This window comes from Mobula hypostoma, chromosome 7 (genome assembly GCF_963921235.1).
Source record: "Mobula hypostoma chromosome 7, sMobHyp1.1, whole genome shotgun sequence".
NCBI lineage: Eukaryota > Metazoa > Chordata > Chondrichthyes > Myliobatiformes > Myliobatidae > Mobula > Mobula hypostoma.
In genome coordinates this window covers 165,558,549-165,579,028 of record NC_086103.1, presented here as the reverse complement: position 1 = coordinate 165,579,028, position 20,480 = coordinate 165,558,549, and the positions used below count along the sequence as shown (strand labels likewise).

Here is a 20,480-nt window from a genome sequence, read left to right as displayed (position 1 = left end):
GTACGTACATGGACCTCCCTGTGAAGGCCAATGGTAATTGTCCATTGCTACTTGTTTATGAACTGAAGGATTTTCCCACTCATTTCAGAGGGCAACTAATAGTCAACTACATTTCAGTGAAATGTTGATCCTCATCCAGGTTAGACAGACTAAACACAGTGAAACATATGAGATTTAAATACTATCTCTCACCATTATTTGATACAAACTTTTTAAACATTTTAAATTCCTTAGTTGATATGGTGGGATTTGAACTCATGATTATAGATAACATGATGAGACACAAGAGACTCTAAATGCTAGAATCCGAAGCAACAAACATACTGGAGGAACTCAGCAGGTGAGGCAGCATTAGATTAGATTAGATTATGAGGACACTCAGTCCTCGTTTATTGTCATTTAGAAATGCATGCATTAAAAATGATACAATGTTCCTCCAGAATGATATCACAAGAAAACACAGGACAAACCAAGACTAAAATTTACAAAACCACATAATTATAACATATAGTTACAACAGAGCAAAGCAATACAGTAATTTGATAAAGAGCAGACCATGGGCATGGTAAAAAAAAGTCTCAAAGTCCCAATAGCCTCATCATCTCACGCAGGCGGCAGAAGGGAGAAACTCTCCCTGCCATGAACCTCCAAGCGCCGCAAACTTGCCGATGCAGCACCATTGGAAGCACCCGACCGCAGCGGACCCTGAGTCTGTCTGAAAACTTCGAGCCTCCGACCAGCCCCTCTGAAACAGCCTCTCCAAGCACCATCCTCTGTCGAGCGCTTTGACCCCTCCCTGGCCGCCAAGCAACAAGCAAAGCCGAGAACTCGGGGCCTTCCCCTCTGGAGATTCTGGACCACACAGTAAGCAGCAGCGGCGAAACAGGCATTTCAGAAGTTTCACCAGATGTTCCTCCATGCTCTCACGTCCGTCCCCATCAAATCAGGATTGTGCACAGCACCCTACTTGAGAAATAACAGACATCACCACCAGAGTGGCCACTGCGAGCTGAGTTGCGCCGCCATCTTCTCCTCCCTTCTCTGTGGGAGGAAAGGAACTTTCGATGTATTGGGTTGAAGCCCTGCATCAGGACCGAGAGATTCCCCTTTGCCTCTTTATGTTGGCCGTCTTGCATCTCCTCTCTTGTTCCTGATGCGGGATTTCACCCGAAAATGTGGACTATTTCTTTCCTCCCACGGATGCTACTCAATCAGCTGAGTTCCTCCAGCACACCAACTGTTACCTCTGGATTATGTATCCAACCAAAGGAGAGAGAGCAAAGCAATTATTGTTTATGGTAGGCTCATGATAATAAAATATTACCATAAGCTTATCAAAATCAACTTGCTAAATACAGGTTATTATTCAATATTCTTGTATGCTGTCAACAACGACAAAATGCTAGAGGAACTCAGCAGGCCTGCAGCATCTATGGAGAAAAGTACAGTCGGTGTTTCAATGGGTGTCAGCCTGAAACATCATCGGTACTTTTTTCCATAAATGCTGCCTGGCCTGCTGAGTACCTCCAGCATTTTGTGTGCGTTGCTTGGATTTGCAGATGTTCTTGTATAGCAATTTCCATGCCAAATGCTTGCCTTGCAAAGATTATAAACAAAATTAAATCAGTTTGCTTCCTTAATCTGATATGGCTTCTTCTTACTAACAGCTAATACAGTATACTTGGTTTTCAGTTTTTGGTCTAAACTGTAAAATTACAGACTATTCAGATCACGAACATGTATCTCGCTCTTTTGCATAGTCATAAAATTATTCAGCACAGAAACACATCCTTTGACTCTTCATGTCTAGGCTGACGGTCAAGCACCAATACATGTGAATTCTATTTACCAGTGTCAGTCTCTATCCATCTATGCCTTGGCAAATCAGGTGCTCACCCAGATGTTTTTAAAATGTTATGATAGTACTTGCCTCCAGTACCTTCTCAGGCAAAGCATGCCAGGGCCTTGACTCTCAGTGCAGGCAATTTAAGTAGGTGGGAAGTAAAACTGTAACCTGGGACATGAGGGGATACTTACCCGCTAGAGTGGTCGCAATCAATTCTTTCGAGGTTCGGAAAATCAAAATAGTGCTGCAATGCCAAGAGCCCCAGCTTCAAAATGGTGAAGGAAGGAATTTGAAAAGGCAATGTGGTAAAATGGAGGAAGTCTGTGAGAATCGTTGCAACAGGATGAGGGAATAGAGAGGGGGGAGATAGGGAAGAGAGAAGGTGAGAGAGAATTTCTTACTAGACTGTTTTTTCCTGATTTCTGAGAGAACCAAGCAGTTGATAAGAGTACAGTATCTCTCCAAAAAAAGAAAAACAGATGTCAAATCTGGGATGAGCCGAAACAGCTTCTGAGGAGATTTGCAGAGTATTAAAGAAATTAACCATTGGAATTAGTTGTGGGTCTACATTGAAATATAAGTTACTGATAAGGGAGACAAATTGGCAATCTTGCACAAGGTTTATTAAAGCCCTTGATATCCTGCCCAAAACATTTAAGCATCTTGTGAATGATTTAGTTCCTCCACCCACAACCTATACAGTGCCTGATATGCAAGGGATTTTGCATCAAAAGGTATTGCAGGTTACTTTTACTAAGGTGCAGCCTGATGTGTACTGAGCTACATGATAAAGTTGTTCTCAGTGAACATTTACATTTTCTCTCAGTGCTTGCTAAACCCTCTTAAGACCCTCTTCCACTCACTGTTTTTCCAAGGCTGTGGTTCTACAAAGCTATTCATTTACACTTGCTTTCAGCCCAGTTGTCTCATGGTAAAGGAAGCTGTGTATCCTTGATATATTGTTGATGGAAATAATAGGGAAAGTTTTACTGAGAACATCGCAGAGAATCTCTGATCCATGCTATTGTTAATGTGCACACTGACCAGCAATATGCTGTAAATTCCACATCTCTAAAGGTCAGTTTCTTTTCTTCTTGCTAGTTGAATCATTTGAACGTGAGCTCACCAATCTCTTTTGATTCTTTTTTTCATTAGTAGTTTGCTGAATTTATGCATACATATCCCATGAAATTCACTATAGAAGATTACATACATTAGATTAGATTTGATTATGAGGATCCTCAGTCCTCATTTATTGTCATTCAGAAATGCATGCATGCATTAAGAAATGATACAATGTTCCTCCAGAGTGATATCACAAAAAAAAAGACAAACCAAAGACTAACACTGACAAGACCACATAATTATAACATATAGTTACAGCAGTGCAAAGCAATACCATAATTTGATAAAGAACAGACCATGGGAACGGTAAAAAAAGTCTCAAAGTTCCGATCGACTCCCGATAGTCCCCGATAGCAGGCGGCAGAAGGGAGAAACTCTCTCTACCATAAACCTCCAGGCACCGACAACTGCCGATGCATTGGAAGCACCTGACCACAGCCGACTCTGAGTCCGTCTGAAAACTTGGAGCCTCCGACCAGCCCTTCGACACCGAGCACCGAGCACAATCTCTGCCGAGCACTGCGACCCCGTCCTGGCCGCCGAGCAACAAGCAAAGCCGAGGATTCGGGGCCTTCCCCTCCGGAGATTCAGGATCACACAGTGACAGCGGCAGCAAAAAAGGCATTTCAGAAGTTTCTCCAGATGTTCCTCCGTTCTCTCACGTCTGTCTCCGTCAAATTAGGATTGTGCACGGCACCCTACTTGACAGATAACAGATATCATTCACCGGAGAGGCTGCGCACTGCGTCGCGCCACCATCTTCTCCTCCTCCTTACATTTACATGACAGTTGTAAATATTCTTTTATCACTATGACCATTACTCTTAGCCAGAGGATAGTGAATCTTTGGAATTCATTGCCACAGACAGCCCTGTGGAATCCAGGTCATTGGGTATATTTAATATGGAGGTTGATAGGTTCTTGATTAGTCATGGTGCTAATGGCATATGGCCAAGTGGTTAAGGCATTTGTCTAGTGATTTGAAGGTCGCTAGTTCGAGCCTTGGCTGAGGCAGCGTGTGTGTCCTTGAGCAAGGCACTTAACCACACATTGCTCTGCGACAACACTGGTGCCAAGCTGTATGGGTCCTAATGCCCTTCCCTTGGACAACATCGGTGGCGTGGAGAGAGGAGACTTGCAGCATGGGCATCTGGTGGTCTTCCATACAACCTTGCCCAGGCCTGCGCCCTGGAAACTTTCCAAGGCCATGGTCTCATGAGATTATCGGATGCCTCTATCTATATATATATATAAAACGGGAAGGCAGGAGAATAGGATTGAGAGGGATAAGAAATCGGCCAAGATGGAATTGCAGAGCAGACTCAATGGGTCGAATGGCCTAATTCTGCTCCTATGTTTTATAGTCTCAAGGTCTTATACTTATAAGGCAGGAGAACGGAGTGGCAAGGGATAATAACTCAGCCATGATGGAATGGTGGAACAGACTCGATGGGCTGAATGGCTCAATTCTACTCCTATATCTTAAGATCTTATACAACCTCATTCCACTTAAAAAGGAAGCAGATTTACTGATGTGCTTTCATTCCTGAAACCGATAAATTCTTTCAATTTTTGCTTCAAATTCCAATTTCTAGTTAAGTATATCTCTGTAACTTAATATCTCAGTTCACTCTGTTTCTAAAGTCATTCTTTCTCCTGCATTCATATTTTCACCTCATGCTTCCTTTACTCAGCTGCCCCCTCCTTAGTGCCTTAGTTCCCATCTGTTTGGTGAAGGAGATTAGACTTGTCGTGCACCCGGGTCACAGATATCCTGCTGAACTTGTTTCACTTACACTTGACCCCAGCCCCAGCAGTTTGTCATGTTCCTTAAGGTTCATAAGAATGTGCGAAACAGGAGCAGGAGTTCAGCCGCTTGTCCTCGCAGGTCTGCCCTGCCATAGAGGAATAGAAACGTTGGCATAACCCATCTACCCTGACCAAGATGCCCATTTTAGCTAGTCCCATTTTTAAAGCTTTTTAAAAATTAGCTTTATTTGTCCTATGTACAAATAAACATAGTGAACTGTATTATTTGCATCAAATCCAGCCGGCAAGGATTGCCACAGTTCCAGCACCAACACAGCATACCTACATCTTATTAGCCGTAACCCTAAACGTAGGCCTTTAGAACGAGCGGGGAAACTGGAGCGCCCAGAGGAAAGCCATGCAGTCATGGGGATAACATTGAATCCTGATAGACAGTGGCGGGTATCGAGCCCCTATCAGTGATAGCTAGCGATGTAAAGTGGTTGCGCTAACCCGTATGCTACCATAGCACCCCATGAATTTGCCTGTGTTTATCCTAAATGACTTGTAAACCTTTCTTACCCATGGACCTGTCCAAGTGCATTTTAAATGTTGTTATTGTACCTGTCCCAGCTTTCTCTGGCAGCTTGTTCCATACGTCTACACCATCCTTTGTCTCTCAGGTCCATTTTAAATCTCTCACCTCCCACCTTAAACCTATATCCTTTTGCTGTTGTACTTTATTCTGCATTCTGTAATTGTTTTACCTTGTATGACTTTATTGCACTGTGCAATAATTTAATCTGTGTGAACAGTACACAATTTAAGATTTTCACTGTACCTCAGTGCATGTGAGAATAATTATAATACACCAATAACAAACCAATATCCTCTAATTTTTGATTTGCTCTCCCTGAGAAAAAGGGCAGTGCGCATTCACGCTATCTAGGCACCTCATGATTTTATATATTTCTGTCAGGCCACCCTTCGTACACTCTGAAGAACAACTTCTTAGCCTGTTCAACTTCCCTATAACTTTGGCCATCAAGTCCTGAAACAATGCCGGAAATCCAAGCAACACCCACAAAATGCTGGAGAAACTCAGCAGGCCAGGTAGCATCTGTGGAAAAGAGTGCAGTTGACTTTTCAGGCCGAAACCCTTCACCAGGACTGGAAAGAAAGATGAGAAGTCAGAGCAAGAAGGTGGGGGGAGGGGAAGAAGAAGTACAAGGTGATAGATGATCAGTGAAACCAGGAGTGGGGTTAAGTAAAGAGCTCGGAAGCTGATAGGTGAAAGAGATAAAGGGCTGGTGAAGGGGGAGTCTGATAGGAAAGGGTAGAAGTCCATGGAAGAAAGGGAGAGGGAGCAGCAACAGAGGGAGGTGATGGGCAGGTAAGGAGATAAGGTGAGGGATGGAATATCTTCCCTCTGAAAGAATATATTCAGTGACTCAGCCTCCCCTGCTCTTAAGGGTAGAGAATTGCAACAATTTTCTCCTTTTCTTACTTGCTATCTTTAGAACCGATGTGGATTAACATAGATCAATAACAATAGATAAACAGCCATAGTCAGCAAAATGACTTGACTGGAAACTAAGTGATTAAGGTCGCAAAACTCAGCAAGTTAAGCCAATTTACTCCTGATATGGCTTGATAAGTAATCAAGGTTTTATTGATCCCTTAGCTTCCATATAATATTGCAGGTTTTACTCAGAGCTGGTATGCCTTCTTTGATTACAGTACAGCGCTGGACCAGGCCCTTTAGCCTACGATGTTGTGCCAAATTATTTAAGCTATAGTAATTAAACACCTAACTAAACCAACCCTTCAGCACATCACATGAGCCCACCTCCCCTCTTTGGACCCTGTCCATACTTCTCACTGCGTCAGTAAAACGGCTAACATAATCCATGACCCCATCCACCCAGACATTCTCTCTTCTCCCCTCTCCCCTCGGGCCAAAGATACAAAAGCCTGTAATCATGTACCATCAGGCTCAAGGACAGCTTCTATCCCACTGTTATTACACTCTTAAACAGACTTCTTGTATGATAAGATGGACACCAGATCTCACAATCTACTTCGTTATGACCATTCCCATTCTGATATGTCTATCCACTGCCTCCTCTACTGTAAAGATGAAGCCACACTCAGGTTGGAGGAACAACACCTTATATTCCATCTGGGTAGCCTCCAATCTGATGGCATGAGCATTGACTTCTCAAACTTCCGCTGATGCCCCACCTCTCCCTCGTACCCCATCTGTTATTTATTTATATACACACATTCGTTTTCTCTCTCTCCTTTTTCTCCCTCTGTCCCTCTCACTATACCCCTTGCCCATCCTCTGGGTTTCCCCCCCTCCCCCCTTTCTTTTTCCCTAGGCCTCCTGTCCCATAGTCCTCTCATATCCCTTTTGCCAATCACCTGTCCAGCTCTTGGCGCCATCCCTCCCCCTCCTGTCTTCTCCTATCATTTTGCATCTCCCCCTCCCCCTCCAGCTTTCAAATCCCTTACTCACTCTTCCTTCAGTTAGTCCTGACAAAGGGTCTCGACCTGAAACGTCGACTGCGCCTCTTCCTATAGATGCTGCTTGGCCTGCTGCGTTCACCAGCAACTTTGATGTATGTTGAGTGATCATTTTATTACGTTTCTTGTGATTGCAACACCCTCTTAGACATTGGTGGTGTGGAATGCAGCAGGGCCGGATGGTGGGGGAGCTGCATGTCCTCAGCCATAGCGAGGAGTAGGTCTCAAGCCTGGCTGTCGTCTGTTTGCAGCCAAGCAAGGGGAGGCCTTGGAGTTAGGCACTCTACCAGAGTGTTGGGTGCAGTGTGATGTGGCATCCATGCTGGAGTTGGTGCTACCCCCTAGTGTTCATTGGCAAAAGACAAGCTGTATTATGAGTCCTGACGAAGGGCCTCGGCCTGAAACGTCGACTGCACCTCTTCCTAGAGATGCTGCCTGGCCTGCTGCGTTCACCAGCAACTTTTATGTGTGTGCTGTATTATGTTTGATTGCTGCAACACTCATGGACTCAGGGACTATTTTTCTTTGTGTGACTGCAGTTTACTGCTATCTTCTATATATGCTTGCTATCTTATATATTTTTGCAATCTTATATGTGCTATCTGTGCCTTGTCCCGTAAGTGACTGTTGGTACTATGTTTTGCATCTTGGCCCCCAAGTTCCCAAACAATTTTGTTTGGTTGTATTCATGGATGATTGACAATTAAATTTGAACTTGAACTTAATAATAAACCAAATCCAAAAACCCTTCTGCCTAGACAATGTCCATATCCCTCCATGGTCATATAACTATGTAAAAGCCTTTCAAACCAGGGAAGTACAACTTGGTGTAAATGTCTTGCAGTGTACACTGAATGCTATTGATAGTTAATGGACATTGAGATTTTGAAGACAGCATGCTTCCTTTCATAGCTCTTGCTGGCCCACTACTCAATGCACAGACCCTCTCCAGCCTGGCACTGTGGCTCAGAGTAATGAGCGTTGAGAAAAAAAAATCTGAAGATGATTTTTTTTTTGTTTCTGGGTCATTAATCTCTTAAGTGGGCTTTCCCTAAAGGCTTCAATAAATATTATGCTGTGAAATATTAAATATAATACATTAGAGATTATTTAAAAGATAGCATTAGCAGAGGAAATCTTTCATTTTAATGTGGTATTCATAAAGCTCTTTGGAAGCAGGGCTGAACTAATGAACTGGTAATGATTTTTTTGTTGCAGGGTATCAGTGATACAAGTAAAGTTGCATTCACTAAGCATGGATGAAGTTGCTGGGTTCTGACGGTACTCCCAGAAGGAATGGGAATACATGTTCAAATCTGAGCTCTGGGAAAATGGCAAGTGACAGGGTGTTCAGATTCTTAGTTGTAGAGGTAGTAGGGTTGGGAGATGTTTATTGTGGTGTGTGTTTCCACATTGTCCCTTGGAGAATGGATCCTCAACAGCTGTCGCACAGAGGCAGAATCAGAATTAGGTTTGTTATCACTGACACAGTGTATGTCATGAAATCTGTTGTTTTGTGGCGGCATTACAGTGCAAGATATAAAATGACCACAAGTTACAGTAATAAATAGTAGTGCAAAAGACGAATAACAAAATAGTATTCATCAAAGTTCAAAATAAGTTTATTTTCGAAATACATAAACATTATCATATGCAATGCTGATATTCATTTTCTTGCAGGCATACTCAATAAATCTAATAACCGCTATAGAATCAATGGAAGACTGCACCAACTTGGGCATTCAGCCAGTGTGCAGAAGACAAGTTGTGCAAATAACAAAGAAGGAAATAATAATGATAAATAAATAAACAATAAATATCGAGCGCATGAGGTGAAGAGTCTTTGAAAGTCCATAGGTTATGGGAGCATTTCAATGATGGCACAAGTGAAGTTGAGTGAAGTTGTCCCCTTTTGTTCAAGAGCCTGATGGCTGAGGGGTGATAACTGTTCCTGAACCTGACGGTCTGAGTCCGAAGGCCCCTGCCCCTGAGCATGACCTGGGTGGTGGGGGTCTGCTGCTTTCCTGCTTTCCTCCCTTTGTCTAGATGTGCTCAGTGGTGGGGAGGGCTTTAGCCGTGATGGACTAGGCCATACCCACTACTTTTTGTAGGATTTTCTGGTCATATACTACCCTGAGATTTATTCACAACAGAACAAAAAATACATAAAAGGTCAACGAAAAACTATATTTACCAGGGGTGATTGATAAGTTCGTGGCCTAGGGTAGAAGGAGTCAATTTTCACATTTATTTTTCGACATAGTCCCCTCCTACATTTACACATTTAGTACAGCAGTCGTGGAGCATACGGATCTTGGACCTCCAGGAAGTGTCCACAGCAGGGGTGATTGATACGTTCATGGCCTAAGGTAGGAGATTAGTTATACTGCTCTCGTTACATACACATGTAGTTCAACTCTTTGAGTGATTATGCAGAAATTTTGAAGTTAATAACTTACCTCTTTCTACCTTAGGCCACGAACTTATCAATCACGCTTATCAATTAACTGATGAGTTATTAACTTCAAAGTTTCTGCATAATCACACAAAGAGTTGAACTGCATGTGCATGTAACGAGAGCAGTATAAGTAATCTCCTACCTTAGGCCACAAACATATCAATCACCCCTGCTGTGGACTCTTTCTGAAGATCCAAGATCTGTATTCTCCACGACTACTGGGCTAACTGTGTAAATGTAGGAGGGGACTGTGTTGAAAAATAAACATACTAGGTTGTCTAAAATTGACTCCTTCTACCTTAGGCCATGAACTTATCAATCACCCCTCATATATTGTCACAAAGACTGACAAACAATCGATGCGCAAATACAATATAAAGAAAATTTTCTTAAAAATGAATAAATAAATAATACTGAGAACATGAGTTTAGAATCCTTGAAAGTGAGTCTGAAAGTTGTGGAATCGGTTCAGTGTTGATGGATTTGAAAGTTAAAAAATGCATATGCTGGAACTTTTACATAAAAAACAGAAATTCTGGAAGTACCGCAAAGCAATTTTTGAAAAATCTATACTTCTAGTCCCTGCAGTGTGAGGATTATCTGGAAATGTGATGGGATTTGGTACCAGGAACAATAAGGTAACTTGGGTAAATTCCCTGTGGAAAAGGATTGATTAGTTGGAAACATAACTTCTGACTTTTGAGTCCAGACAATGCAGATTATGTTAAGCAGTTAATTTATCCATTCAGCTCTTGTAGAACTGGAGGTTCTGCCTGCACACAAAAGGAGGGATGATCATTTTCTTCATTCATTTGTGGGATGTGGACATCACTGGCAATGTCAATTAGTTATTGTCCATTCTTCACTGACCCTGAAAAGTTGGTGGTGAAACATCTTCTTAAACTGTCACTGCTGAGGGTATCTCACAATATTGTTGGAGAGAGAGAGAGAGTTCCAGGATTTAGACTAGTGAAGGTGGAGGGACACTGATATCTAAGAGAGGACATTGTATGAGCTGAAGGTAACTTGAAGGTTGAGGTAATCCATTGTGCCTGTTGACCCTGTCCTTCTGGGAAGTGATGCGGATTGATATTAGTGAGTAACAGTAGAGCATCTTGCAGATGGTTCAAACTGCACTGAGACTGAATGTTGAGGGCGGCAGATTGGCAAAGAAGTGTACTGCTTTGTCCACGGTTGTGTCAAGATGCTGCGTGTGATATATGCTGACATTCTGCAGGCAGCTCACAAGACTACTCAAAATACATCTGAACTGTGATCAGCGCAATCCACAGCCTGTAATTCGCCTTTTAAGAAACATACTTTAGAACCATATAAATGAACTTGTGATTTTACCATCTCCTGAAAGATTTGGCAAACTTGACTCACTGAAATGCAGGTATAGCACCTTGAAGTGGATGAAGTTCAGCGAGAAGAAAAAGCGCTGGGGTGGAATTCAAGTCAAATCAAAGCACTGGGGCCCGAGAGGGGGATAAAACTATTGTTCAGGCCCTCTGCTCCATGCCAGCCAAGATCCCCCATCAGCATACATTTGATTTGTCTCCCTCTCTTCTACCCTTTTCTGTACCCTCAGGCAGAAGGTGCAAGAATTTTGGGTCCCCACACCGCCAAATTCAGGAACAGTTGTTGCCCTGCAGCTATCTGGACTGGCTTCACTCACCTCAGAGCTGAACTGATCCCACAGTCTGTGGATTCACATGCATGGACTCTGCAGCTAATGTTCAAGTGCTATGTGTTTACTTTTTTTAATTATTTGCATGATTTGTTGTCTTTTTGCACATTAGATGTTCGTCAATCTTGTTTTTTTTTTGTGGATTTTATTGCACCTCTTTGTTTTTTTTCTTGTGGGTGCCTCCAACAAAATAAATCTCAGGGTTGTATATGGTACACACACTTAGATAATATACTTACTTTGAACTTTGAAATGTCTTTGCAGCTGTATTCATTCAGACAAATGGAGTCTATTCTATCACACCCATGGCTTGTACCTTGTAGATTAGATTAGATTATGAGGACACTCAGTCCTCGTTTATTATCATTTAGAAACGTATGCATTAAAAAAATGATACAGAATTAATCAACTAAACTAAAAGACTTGGGCAAAACTAACAACTTAAAAATGGAAAAGAAGAAAACCTTAGTGTCGACGACTCCATTCCCCTCCAACAACAGTACAAAGAGATAAAACAAGTTTGGAAATGATCAAATTACATCAAATGAAAATGCTGAATGAATGGCCTCCAAGTTTTTTCAAACTTAATGGAAGGGTCATAAACTGCACTTCTAATTTTCTCCAAATTCAAACACACCATAGTTTGTGAAAACCAATGAAATACCTTAGGAGGGTTAATCTCTTTCCAATTCAATAAAATGGACCTTCTAGCCATTAAAGTAAGAAATGCGATCATCCTTCGTGATGAAGAAGTTAAATTATTTAAGTCTATCATTGGTAGTCCAAAGATAGCAGTAATTGGATGAGGTTGTAAGTCTATATTTAGGACCGTTGAAATAATATCAAAAATATCTTTCCAATATTTCTCCAACAAGGGACATGACCAAAACATGTGGGTTAAAGAAGCTATCTCGAAATGCCATCTGTCACATATTGGATTAATATAAGAGTAATAACGAGATAGTTCTGTTTTTTTTTGGGGATGGGGTTTTTTTTTGTTTTGTTTTTTTTCTTTTTCATGATTTTTTTTTCCAGTTTTTTTGCTTTATGTTATCCGTTGTTAGTTCTACATGATTGGGAGCTTTGTTAATTTACACTATTTGGTATTGCAATTACTTTTTTAAGTGTAACAATATATCTCCTACTATTTGTATTATTGCTATGTTTTGTTTCTATATTTTGAAATTAATAAAAAGATTGAAAAAGAAAGAAAAAAATGATACAATGTTCCTCCAGAATGATATCACAAGAAACACAGGACAAACCAAGACTAAAACTGACAAAACCACATAATTATAACATATAGTTACAACAGTGCAAAGCAATAACGTAATTTGATAACAAGCAAACATGGGCACAGTAAAAAAAAGTCTCAAAGTCCCGATAGCTCCATCATCTCATGCAGACGATAGAAGGGAGAAACTCTCCCTGCCATGAACCTCCAAGCGCCACAAACTTGCCGATGCAGCACGATTGGAAGCACCCGACCACAGCGGACCCTGAGTCCATCCGAAAACTTTTGAGTCTCCGACCAGCCCTCCGACACCGAGCACCGAGTACTATCCTCTGCCGAGCGCTTTGACCCCGCCCCGGCCTCCGAGCAACAAGCAAAGCCGAGGACTTGAGGCCTTCCCCTCCGGAGATTCTGGATCACACAGTAGTGGCAGCAGCGAAGCAGGCATTTCAGAGGTTTCACCAGATGTTCCTCCGTGCTCTCACGTCTGTCTCCATCAAATCGGGATTGTGCACGGGACCCTACTTGACAGATAACAGACATCACCACCGGAGTGGCCGCTGCGAGCTGCATAGCGCTGCCATCTTCTCCTCCCGCTGGAAAAAGCTTTGAGGAGCCACTTTTAATTCAGAACTAATCAATGAAAATATCAGTTCAGTGCGCAAAAATGTTCCTAAAAGAGATAATGGAAACAGATAGTACTGGTTCATTCAGAAGAAAGGAAATAGGTTTCTTCTGGGAAAAGCTATTTTGTTATGTGGCATAGGATAATCAGAAGTGTTGGAGGTTAAGAATACATGGGAGAAATGGTGAGTTTGCACCAATGACTTCCCTGAGCTTTTCCTCACTACTATGTGTGCCCATTACAGGCTAGCAGAGTTGGATTACTGTGAGTAATTATCATGGGCTACGAAGATGGTAGAACACAACTCAGATAGACAATGCTCTTTTTTTTTCACCTACCATGAGCTCAGTTTGTATTATTGCAGGAAAACATAAAGGGGATCCAGTCCGATTTAACCAAATTTCATTTTATCCCCTTTCCTATTATCCCATTAGCCATCGTAGGCGGCATACAAATGTGTCCCCAGCATATACTGTAAACCCCGTGGTGGAGAAGATGGCCCTGCTTGTGCAACAAGCTACAGGCTCTTTCGTCCATTTTAAAGATTTTCATCTGGTCAACAGATCCACTGAGATCAAAAAATCTGTGTTTGCTAAGTTCTCTAGCACCATCAGGTTCAGGAACAGTTATTACCCTTCAACCCTCCTAAACCAGCGTGGATAATTTCAATTACCAATACCCTGAACTGGTTCTGCAACCTACAGACTCACTTTCAAGGACTCTTTACACCTCATATTCTTAATATTAATTTTTATATGCACAGTTTATCACATTTTGTGCATTCATTTGTTTATCAATCCTTGTCTGTATATTTTTTCGTAGATTCTCTTGTATTCCTTTATTTTTCCTATAAGAAAATGAATCTCAAGGTAATAAATAGTAATATGTACATACTTTATAATAAATTTACTTTGCCAAAGGAAGCCTTTAAAATGAGTTAATTTCTGTTATTCACTGTTCTATTTAATAAAATATAACTGGAATCATTTTATGTTTTGCAGTGCAATTAAATTAACTCTTAATTTTCACTGCAATTCTAGTCTTATTATTTTCCAGCCACTAACACATAAAGACATTATAAGAAGAATCAATCTTGCTATTTGGTCCGTTAGTTCTGAAAATTCCCAGTGGTTAAAACAGGGGCTAAGATCTGATCTCCTCCAAGAAGTTTACAACCTTTTCATAGGGTTTGGAGGCTTTTGTGCTTCAATGACCTGGAGAACTATGTCGGCTGGAGTCAGGGCCTTGTGCGTTTGCTCTTGGTAAGGTTACCCATGCCAAACAGGTCAAAGAGTAGAGATCAGACCAAGAGTGGTCCACCAGTCCTCCAGGTTCAGCGGTTCAGCTCAGGGATAACAACACTAATAGGCAAAAACAATTGTTATGGAAACAGCAATCAAGAATCCTATACAGGGAGATATGGAGGAACTTCATTGCTGCCCTAAATGCCAATGGCGTAACAGGCAGTAAGTTAAGTTAAGATCTGGTCTGATCCTTTGTCAAGGTTTCAGTGGTGATCATGGCCACAAATCCCAACGAATGACCGAGGCACAGCGACTGTAGAATGTGGAGTCCCCACGGCTCATCAAGCAGAAGATTTCCCTACCCAGAGGGAACTGGAATCTGGAATGCACCACTGGAGACATTGACAGAGGCAGATGATCTCACAAGAAGGATCTAAATAAACATATGAGTCAGGAGACATAGAAGACTATGGACCAAGTGCTAGTAGAAGGATTTCTCTAAATGAGAGCTTAATGGTCAACATGGACTGAATGGGCTGTAGGATTTGTATCTGTGCTCCAATACTCTAAGACAGGTTCCCAACCTGAGGTCCATGGACTCCTTGATTAATGGTGTTGGTTCATGGCATAAGAAATGTTTGGAACCCCTGCCCTAAGTTATAATGTCACTTGAGGTCAAAATACTCCCATCCAAATCCTGACCTGGCGTTCTACCAGAATCAGAATCAGGTTTATGATCGCATACATATGTTATGAAATTTGTTGTTCTGCAGCAGCCGTGTAGTGCAATAAATAAAAAAAGTACTGTGTTACAATAAGTAATATACTTAAAAAAATTAAAAAAGAAATGGCAGAAAGGAAGAAGCTGTTCCTAAAACATTGAGTATGTGTCTTCAGGCTCCAATACCTCCTATAGTAATGAGAAGAAAGCATTTTCTGGATGCTGAGGGTCCTTATTCATGGATGTCACCTTCTTGAGGCATCACCTTTCGAAGATGTTCACGGTGGTGGGAGGCTAGTGCCCCTGATGGAGCTGGCTGAGGCTGCAGCCACTCTGGAGCTTCTTTCAATCTGTGTGTTGTACTCTCGAGCTTTTTTCAATCTGTGTGTTGTAGTCTCGAGCTTTTTTTCCAATCTTTGCGTTGTAGCCTCCATAGCAAATGGTGATATAACCAGTCAGAATGTTCTTTGTAGAAATTTGCAAGAGTCTTTGTTGATGTAGAAAATCTCAAACTCCCAATAAAGTATAGCCAGTCAGGTAAATGCTCCCAGAATTCCTCTTTAGTTGCCAGAAGTATTACTGCAGTCATTCATAACATAAGAGCATAACTACTTAAAGATCTAATTAGCATCTGCTCTATGGTTTTTTTCAAACACTTCTGTCCAATATAAGTAATTTGCTGTCTCAATATACCTTCATCACCCTTTTCAATGGCTTTCTCTTGAGATCTGTTGCACCAGTACTGACGTGTTAAAATCCCTTTCTAATTCTTAGTTCCCCCCAGTTTTGACATTGTGCCTCTTGCACTTGCCCCTCTCCACAGCATACAATCTGATTGTGAATGCTCTCCTATTGTCTTATGTAATGTCCATTGAGCCTCATTTGTTCTGATAGCGAAGATTCCTTGGATATTGAGCAAAGTCAATGCCTAGTGATATTTTTCGGTACTAGAGGTATCAAGAGAGACAGTAAAATGGAGTTGAGGCAAAGATGCAGCCATGATTTTTTTTTGATTGGAGACCCATTTCAGAGACTGATACCCAAGTTCAAGTTTATTATTCACGTTAACTATATGTATATACCACCAAACGGAACAGCTTTTCTCTTGACCAAGCTGCACAACACAGTATATATAACCCACACACACCACACAAAGTAATATTACCACAAATAATTTTGCAAATAATAAAATATATTTCAGAAGATTGACATTTACCATAAGATGCACTTATGACGCAAGTTAAAAAGCAAACAGTAAAACACTATTGGAATTTCAGACATGATGAGACCTGGGTAATGGCAGGGAGGTTAATAGTCTCTTGTCCTGGGGGATGAAGTTTTTTCCCATCTTAAAAGTCCTTGTTGTAAAGCTATGGTACCTCTTGCCTGATGGTAAAGAGTTAAAGAGATTGCAAGAGAGTCGGGATGGATCCTTAACAATGTTAAGAGCTTGGCTTCTGATAAATATCTCTCGTGATCTTTCAAGCAGTCCTTACAATCCTTTGTAGGGTCTTGTGGTTAGATGTAAGTCCAACCCGACTTCAGTGCCTTACCTTCTTATTCAGTGCCTGTTATATTTTGTTGTTTCAGTACACAATGGTAAACATTTTCTGACTGTGTTACAAGTCTCTGTTCAGGAAACATGACTGACATGCACTTTTACTTTTGCATCCAGGTGGACGCCCATGGAAATATCTTGCTGTCTACCCTGGAGATCCACAATGAAGTCGCAGCTACTGAGGTGACGACGAGTGTGACCGAGTCGAGGAATTCAGTGATGTCCTTTGACAACTCAGGAATTCAGTACAGGAAACAAAGCACAGCCCGTGTAGGACTGGGCCGCAGCACGCCTGACAGAAATGCTGCCCAGGCCAAAAAGAACCGGTTGCGAAGAAGGTCATCCCAGTTAAAAATCAAAATCCCAAATCTGACTGACGTTAACGCCATAGACCGGTGGTCAAGGATAGTATTTCCAGTCGTTTTTTCTCTCTTCAACCTGATCTACTGGCTCTACTACGTAAACTGATGCCAAGGTACTATCCACAAAGTTCTGAGGACTCCAGTTAGTGTTACAGGATGAATCAACTCTCCAGTCATTATAGAAATGGAGGATGTGGTCTCACAGCAATGGGAATCATTTTACAGTAGAACAAAAGTTGTGATCACGCAAATGGGAAAAATAAAATTTAAAAATCTATAAGGAAAATGATAAAGGATGATATCCTCAGAGAGAAAAAGAAAACGAATGACATTTATAGCCTTGAAACAGTTCATCATATTTTGCATGACACCATGTCACCTAAACAATGAGTTATCTGCCATATACACTAGAAATTGTAAAAAAAAATTAGTAATTGTTTGGACCTTGCAAGAGTTGCTTTTTCTTGAAGCTGTCTTTTTCAGCTATTTCTAAATACAATGATCACAGCTGGTTAATATACAGTATTTAGTTAACTCCCACAATGTTCTGCCGCATTATAATTCAACGTGGAACCATGCAGTGTTCCTCTCAGTACATGGCACAGGATGATTCCAGTATTAATTTGGCAGTGAATGACTTTAAGTGATCTAATCATTTTACACTCTGTATAGATATCATGGATAATTTATTCATGGGCAGAATTCTTGGGATTAGTTGCTATTCACGATTAGGCACTATGTAAATATACTAGTTAAAAAAAAAACTTTTCATTTTATTTCCATTTTCCAAAACAAGTATGGTAAATTCTGTAGTTTGCTCAGTGGTAACTTCATGAACATTCCTGCATACTGTTTGAATTCTTTGATGTTCCATTTGAAAAAAAAATAAAATGTAAAAAAAATTAATAAAATTGGTAATAAATGGTTTATGGAGCAGTGGTGTGAAGCTACGAATTAGTTAAGTAGCTGAAATTGAAAGGTTCGGCCGTCAAGCCTCATATCGCAATTCAAGTGCCCTTTCTTAATCAGAGTCTGTTTTAGGATCATCATTCTCTGATCCTGTGTTGCAAAATAATCAAAGTACTTCCAGGAATTAACACAACTGATCAGACTATAACTGTTTCTTAGAATGCCTCTGCATGTACTGCTCCTGACACCACAGATGCACTGAGGATTTCCTCAGTTGCATTGGACAGAATCACAGCAAATTTACAACACGATAACAGGACATTTTATTTACTTTAATTAGAGGTGCGGCGTGTTAACAGACCCTTTACAGCCCAAAGAACCCACACTGCTCAAGTACACCCATGTAACGAATTAACCCATGAACCCATACATCTTTGGAATGTGGGAGAAGACTGAAACACACAAAGGAAATCCATGTGCTCATGAGGAGAATGTACAAAGTCCTCATAGGCAGCGGCAGGAATTGAACCTGGGTCGCTGGTGCTGTAATAGTGTTACGTTACCATGATACCCTTCAATCAGTCATTCAGACTCATTGCTCAGTCCAGACTCTTTCTACCTCTAAGCAAAATACTGCACTTTTCAGAAAGCAAAAGTAAAGGCAGAAAATGCTATACGTATACCACTAATCAGACAGTGTCTGCACAGGGAGAAACAGAGTTAATGTTTTGGATCAAATCCAGAACTGATAAAAATAGTGGTATAATGAGTTTTACATTGTAGAGAAAAAGGGAAGAATAGAGAGAATCAAATGTCAAGTTAGTTGTAGGGTAGAAAGGAGGAGAAACTAAATCACAAAAACAGATAATGGAAATTTGACATATTTATCCACTTTCTCCTATTTACACTTCTTCCAGAGCTAGCTTTTGGTATTCACAATGCCCTTTTCCACACTCCTAGCACTCACGTCCATTGGGTTATTCATCATTTAGACTCTCCTGCCTTCCAGAATCAGAATCAGATTAATTATCACTGACATATGACGTGAAATTTGTTTTGCAGCAACAGTGGAGTGCAAAGACATAAAAATCTATAAATAGTAAAGATAAATAGATGTTGCGTAAAAAAGGAATAATGAGTTAATGTTCAGAATTCATGAGCCATTTGGAAGTCTGATGGTGGAGGGGAAGAAGCTGTTCCTAGATCATTGAGTATGGATCTTCATGCTCTTATACCTGACGGTGGCAATGAGAATTGGATATGGTGAGGGTCCTTGAGGAAGGATAGTGTCTTCTTGAAGCATTGCCTCTTGAAGATGTTCTCAATGGTGGGGAAGATTGTACTGGTAATGGAGCTAACTCTGGAGCTATAGCTCTGTATAGTCTCTTGAAATCGATACCAGGTTGTATGCATCTACAGAGATTTTTAAGAGTGTTTTAAGACATACCAAATCTCCTCAGACTCCTAATGAAAGCTCACCGCTGGCATCCCTTCTTCACTTTTGCGTTAATGTGCTGGGCCCAGAGATATTGAGACCCGGGAACTTGGAGTTCCACCACTAACCACTCAATGAGGATTGTTGTGTATTCTTCCAATTTCTCCTTCATGAAGTCTACTATCAGCTCTTTGGTCGTAAGCAACACACAAAATGCTGGAGGAACTCAGCAGGTCAGGCAGCATCTATGGAAATGAGTAGATAGTAGATGTTTTGGGCCAAGACTCTTCCTCAGGGCAGGCTTTTTGCTGTTACGACTTGCTGACATTGAGTTTGAAGCTGTTGCGACATTACTTGATTAGATGATCTATCTCATTCCTGTAAACCTCTTCATCACCATCTGAGATTCAGATGTCATTCTTGAATTTATAAATGGCATTTGAGATGTGCCTGGCCAAACAAGTGTCAAAAGAGCAGAGCAGTGGGCTAAGCATGTATCCTTGAGGTGTTTGATTAGTGAAATGAGCCACAACTTTCCCTTTTTCTTGCGCCTACTCCACTCTTTCCCTGATTTCCAAAGTTTCTTTTACATCTAATCTTTACCACCTCTGGTCAAAGATTATCACCCCAGCATTGTTTCCATCTCTCCCCATCCTACTTCATCTTGTTCTATTGATACTTTTCCATTTATCTCTCCCTCATCCCACCTTGCAGAATCCCTTTAGATATTAGTGTTTGTAACCAAGTTCTCAATGCATTAGAACAGATTTTCCTCCTGCTACCCTTCAGAATAGTTGCTAGTTTTAGAAGCTACTCATTTCCAGATGGGCAAGTTCAAAATCGCCCCTCCTGGATTTGAATGTGTTCATGAATTTACTACAAATACAAACAGGGACAGTCTTCACAAATGCGACCATAGTCAATGTTTTGGTAGAACAATTAAGTGTTTAATTTCTTCTGGTGGCGTGCTGGTTAATGTGTTTATGTAAAATTTT

At 41.1% G+C, this 20,480-nt stretch overlaps 1 protein-coding gene across 3 annotated transcripts in view; it reads left to right on the top strand.

Annotated features, from left to right (window-relative positions):
• Positions 1-18,052, top strand: part of gabrb3 (gamma-aminobutyric acid type A receptor subunit beta3) — a 729,956-nt gene extending 711,904 nt beyond the window's left edge. For all 3 annotated transcript variants that reach the window (XM_063054508.1, XM_063054507.1, XM_063054506.1), the window contains one exon: positions 16,897-18,052. In XM_063054508.1, coding sequence (XP_062910578.1) covers positions 16,897-17,247 — 351 coding nt within the window. In that variant the 3' untranslated portion in view covers positions 17,248-18,052. The remainder of the gene's footprint in view (positions 1-16,896) is intronic.
• The last annotated feature ends 2,428 nt before the right edge of the window (positions 18,053-20,480 follow it).